The sequence below is a fragment of the Vigna radiata genome, chromosome 10 (assembly GCF_000741045.1).
Source record: "Vigna radiata var. radiata cultivar VC1973A chromosome 10, Vradiata_ver6, whole genome shotgun sequence".
NCBI lineage: Eukaryota > Viridiplantae > Streptophyta > Magnoliopsida > Fabales > Fabaceae > Vigna > Vigna radiata.
This window is the reverse complement of record NC_028360.1, coordinates 16,824,130-16,829,125: the sequence shown is the minus strand read 5'-3', so window position 1 is coordinate 16,829,125 and position 4,996 is coordinate 16,824,130. Positions and strand designations below refer to the sequence as shown.

At 36.2% G+C, this 4,996-nt stretch overlaps 1 protein-coding gene across 1 annotated transcript; it reads right to left on the bottom strand.

Moving 5' to 3' along the window:
* Positions 1-1,431: 1,431 nt before the first annotated feature.
* On the bottom strand, positions 1,432-3,552 carry LOC106774619 (piriformospora indica-insensitive protein 2-like). Its single transcript, XM_014661663.2, has one exon. The coding sequence runs from the start codon at positions 2,878-2,880 to the stop codon at positions 1,489-1,491; it is 1,392 nt and encodes a 463-aa protein (XP_014517149.1). The 5' UTR covers positions 2,881-3,552; the 3' UTR covers positions 1,432-1,488.
* Positions 3,553-4,996: the final 1,444 nt, after the last annotated feature.

The window sequence follows — 4,996 nt, the reverse complement described above, 5'->3', positions numbered from 1 at the left end:
AAGAAATTACACTAATTTTTAAAAATTATATATAATTTTTAATCCCGTGAATGACTGTGTTTGTCTGGAAAGTTGTAGCCAAACGCTGACAATCACCTCAGGTATGCATAGGAGTAACATTTATCTGCAAATTGAACATAATTAATTATTCAGTGATTAAACACACACTAATTAAGGGCATGAATAAAAAAAATATTTGAAAAAATACACTAATTAAAGGCTCAATTTTAATTTTTTTTTTGAGAAAAATCTTTAATAGAATGATTAAATATATTTCTAAAATACACATAATAATTTTGTTGTTCTTTTATGAAAAAATGAATCATGCTGCCAACTTTTTCCTAGAAAGAAATAATGGCAATGTTATATAAAATGAATGGACTGAATTAAAAACAAAAAGAAAATGGTTCAGACCCCATGAAAGAGGTCCCCACAGAGCTATAATAGGTATATTGGTTCAGACAAAACTTGCATGCGTACAAGGATGACAGTGACAACTCTATTGTTCTCATGGTACTCCCAAACAAACATTCATTTAGATCTAGTTTGGTAGATTTTGAATGTTAACCCCTCAGATCAATTAAGGGTTCATCCATCACATATTGTAAATAGGAGGAAGGCCAAAAAAGTGTTTAGATTCACACCGTGTTTGGAAACTGATAAAAAACAAAAACAGAGAGTAACAGTTTGAAACATAAAAAGTATAAATTTTTAGCTTCTGGTAAACAAATTTGAGATGTTGAAATTCTTAAAGTGGAATGTGAAATAAAGCGCACAGTGCAAAATGATATTATATGTGAAACAAAATACTATGAAACTGAAAAATATTATATGTTAGAATGGCATTTCATGTTGTACACAGGATATTACAAAAAGTCTGGCAATTATGTAAAACAAGATCTTCAGAATGCATAGTAGATGGGAGGGACCATGCACTTTTTATTTTTATTTTTTCTTCTGTTGTATTCTACACCAGTACTCATTGTGTTGAAACTTTGCATGTTGCAGGTAAAGATTGGGAATTTCTTACAAGATTCTCTGAGCCTCCCTCTCTACCAAAACAACTTCTGAGGTGTGGATTTTTTTTCCTTTTTTTTTTTTTTTTTATGTTGGCAGCAACAAGGGTGGTTGCATTGCAGCAAGCTCACTTATATCAGACACCGACAGTACTGTGTCCCTGCCACTCTTTCTAAAGGCTGCTACAGACAACAACACTGGGGATAGGACTTGGGAGTTAAGACCGAGCCTTTCCCAAAAGATACAAAATTCAAACACAAAGGTCCAAACGTGAATCTTTTGCTTTCACAGTTGCATGCAACCACTCCTATTAGTTGAAGCCGGTAATGACCTGCCAGACACCATTACTGTGCATTCATTGATTATTTTTATGTGAATAATTTTCATGAACATCATCACCAAGAACACTACGCATGAATGAAGCTTTTGATGTTGATTTAGTAATGCATTTTACAAATTACATACCGAGTTTCACAAGAACAATTTCAGGAAACTATAGATAAAATATAAAACCAAGGAAATAAACATGACTTGTGTATCCAGCCGTGATGAACTTGAGCTTATGTTGCTTTGGTAGAATGATGGCTTGATACCTGCTGGATCTTCTGGTGGTCCTTCAGCAAAAGATTTGTCATTTCTTGGCTTGGTATTTGCACAATAGGGGATTTCCAAATACGAAGACAGGTTCTTTTTCTTTGTCTGATCACCGATACAAAGTTCGGTGTTTCCTCTTACATCCAACCTTTTACCAAGTTTTGTAATGAACTCATCTGGGAGCTGAAGAACTCCATCCAGCATGTTCTGGCTGATGTTGAGTTGATCTAAGTTAGGGAGGAAACCTAGATTTGGAGGAACTGGTCCACTGAGACTGTTGTTATCAAAGGAGAGAGCTGTAAGGTTAGTCAGAGATGAGAAGGAATTGGGTATGGAGCCAATCAATCCACACCCTGAGAAGCTCACTGACTTCAGCTTGCAAAGGTTCCCTAAGAAGTGGGGTATCTCTGATTTGATGGGGTTGTCATCAATGAGAAAATATTCTAAAAGCTTCAAGTTTGACAGGGTTTCAGGAATCGGCCCACCAATAAAATTGTGACTCAGATCAAGCAAGACTAACCCCTTCATGTTCCCCAAATCAGGAGGTACTTTTCCTGTAAGCCTGTTTGAGCTGAAATCCATCTTCCGAAGAACTTGAAGTTGTCCAAGTGAGCTAGGAAGGATCCCTTCAAGCTCATTCCAACTGAGGTCTAAAATGGCAATACTTTTCAAATCTCCAATTTCCTTGGGGATTTCACCGCTGAAGTTATTATAACTCAGGTCAAGTTGCTCCAAACTCACCAAACCACCAATCTCTCGTGGAATGTTTCCCTGGAAGCTGTTCTGAGACAGGCTGAGAACTCTAAGAGTAGTAACACCACCCAAAGTTGGAGGTATTTCTCCAGAGAGTGTTGGATTAGACTGCAAAGCGAGGTGTTCTAAGGTAGAAAAAGGGCCAAAGAGAGTTGAAGATAGATTGACGGGTGAAGTAAGAAAACAGTTAAAAATTGAAAGTGTTTTCAAATAAGTGAGTTTGAGCAAGGAGTTAGAAAGGTGAGCAGAAGACTTGCAAGGTGGGAAGAGTATATCAGGACCAACGTGGATCTTTGTGACATGAAAAAATGGTGGGTCACTGCTAACTTCACAGGCAACTCCAGGCCATGGGGTGTCAGTACATGGCTGAGGGTGTGCTTGGGCCCAGTCAGGGTCATCAAGAAGAGCATCCATGACTTCAAACAAACCCAACAACTCCTCTTCCATTACCATTTCTTCACCATGTACACAAGCAAACAAAAGAAACACAACAAGGAGAAGAGACAGAGAGGCCATTTGAGAGTATATGGGCAGTAGAAGAAGGGCAGGCAAATGAAAGGCAAGAGGCACTTCCTCTATATGAGGTTACTTGAATAGTGTTCATGGCAAAGGGGAAGAACGTAAAGGGGATTCTAGGGATCTCATTTTTTATGTGTCAGCAACCAAGACTGCAAAGAAAAAGCCAATACTTGCTGTCTCCCTTAGGTTCCCAAATTTGCATTTGTGAGTATGACAGTGTTAGTTTACATGGAAAAGGGATTGAACGGGAAAGACAAATCGATTACTATAAAAGGTAATATACATTTCCAGAACAGTTTAATGGTTAATGCATAAAAATGACACCACTGTGTAAGCCTGCAACAAAAAAAGTAAAGTAAAAAGAGATGAACAACAACTCAGACTCATAACCTACATTCTTTCTCTGTTCAATCAATCAACTTATGCAACCCAAAACCTTTTTCAGTTTTTGAACCACCCAAACAATACAACTTTTTTCTTTGCCCAGTGTACGATTATGAACTACTCATCCTCTTCATCTTCTACACTTACCCAATTTAACACTTTTATTTATTACTAAAATTCTGAAACAAATTCCCTTATGTCGTATCACTAGAAGTATATTATCACTGATACCAGTATACCATTAACATAATTTTCTTTCTTTATTCCTTTTTATTCTATATATGTTCATAGTTCTTTCTTTCTCCTTTTCTTTTCTACAAATTTACTCTTATACTTTATATATGAATACTCAATCTTAAATTAATACTTTGGATATCAAGGTTCTTGACTTTCATTGTCCTTTTTGTATCTCTCATTTATTCTCTTCACATTTTTTTTTTCAGATTTTAATAATTGAGTTTAATTAACTTAACTTCAAACATATCATAAACTACAACTCGCAAAGATTGTCACATAATTTATTTTCATTTTTCTAAAATCTATTTTTTTTATTTTATTCCTATATAAGAAAGTAAAATCTTTACTACTCAAAATATAACATTTTAATTTTTTTAAGATACATGGTTTTATCATAATTAAATAGAATAAGACTTTTATCCCCTTAATACTTTTATTTTTAATTTTTAAAAATGTTTAAAGAAAATTAGTTACTACAGATTTATTTTAATGTAAATTATTGAAATATTATCAAACTTGAAAAGGGTTGTATTTTGTTTGGACTTGGATGAATGACGGACTAAGGCCCGAGAAGGCATGGGTCGTGGTTTTCAAGGTTTTACTTTAAGAGTGCTTCTCCCTGCACCTCACCCCCTTCTCCCTGCACCTCCCAAATTACAATTTTATCCTTGCTTTAATAAAAGTCAAACGTAATTAATGATTGTATTAATGATTTCTTAAACACTAATATCTCCCAACTACCAACAACCATCGTATTTTGTGCTATAAACCCTACAAACCCTAACACATGCACCTCCTTCTTCATCTTGGTTTTTCCTTATACTAACCGGAAGCATTGAGTTAGCATTGAGTTGTTGTTGTCGTTGCACTGTCAAACTTCTTTCGTACTACTAAGTTGAGTGATCAGAGTGATCGGAGTGGTGGCTGCTGGTGCGAGGAAGAAGAACGGTGCAGGAAAAGAACGGTGCAGGGAAGAAGAAGAAAACGTCATAAAGGTTAGTAAAAAACCCTGCCGCATTTAGGAGTTGCGTCTGCGCTTAACCGCACTTCGAGCTGCGGTTAAGGCATGCCGCATTTCGGAGCTGCGGTTAAGGAGTGCCGCATGTCCGAGATGCGACGCTTCCTGCAGCCGCATGTCAAGTTGCGGCGTGACCCTTGTTGCAGCGTTTTTGGATTTCATTAATATTTGGAATATTTGGAATGTACTATGATTTGATTAATATATATTTGGATGTATTATGCATGATGATTTGATGTATATTATAGTTTGAAGTATTGTAGCACCATCTTTTNAGCTTATAACCATTGCAGGGAAGTCCCTGTAATATGAAGCTATTGCTTCATTTTGAGTCCGTAATATGAACTAGGCCTATTCCTCCCAGGGTTTTCACTGTGTCTATTATTTCAATAGTTGAGTATTCATCATTTCTGCCATCACATAGCACAATCTTCCCTTTGACTTTGCTTGCATCTAATGAATCGGGGTGACATT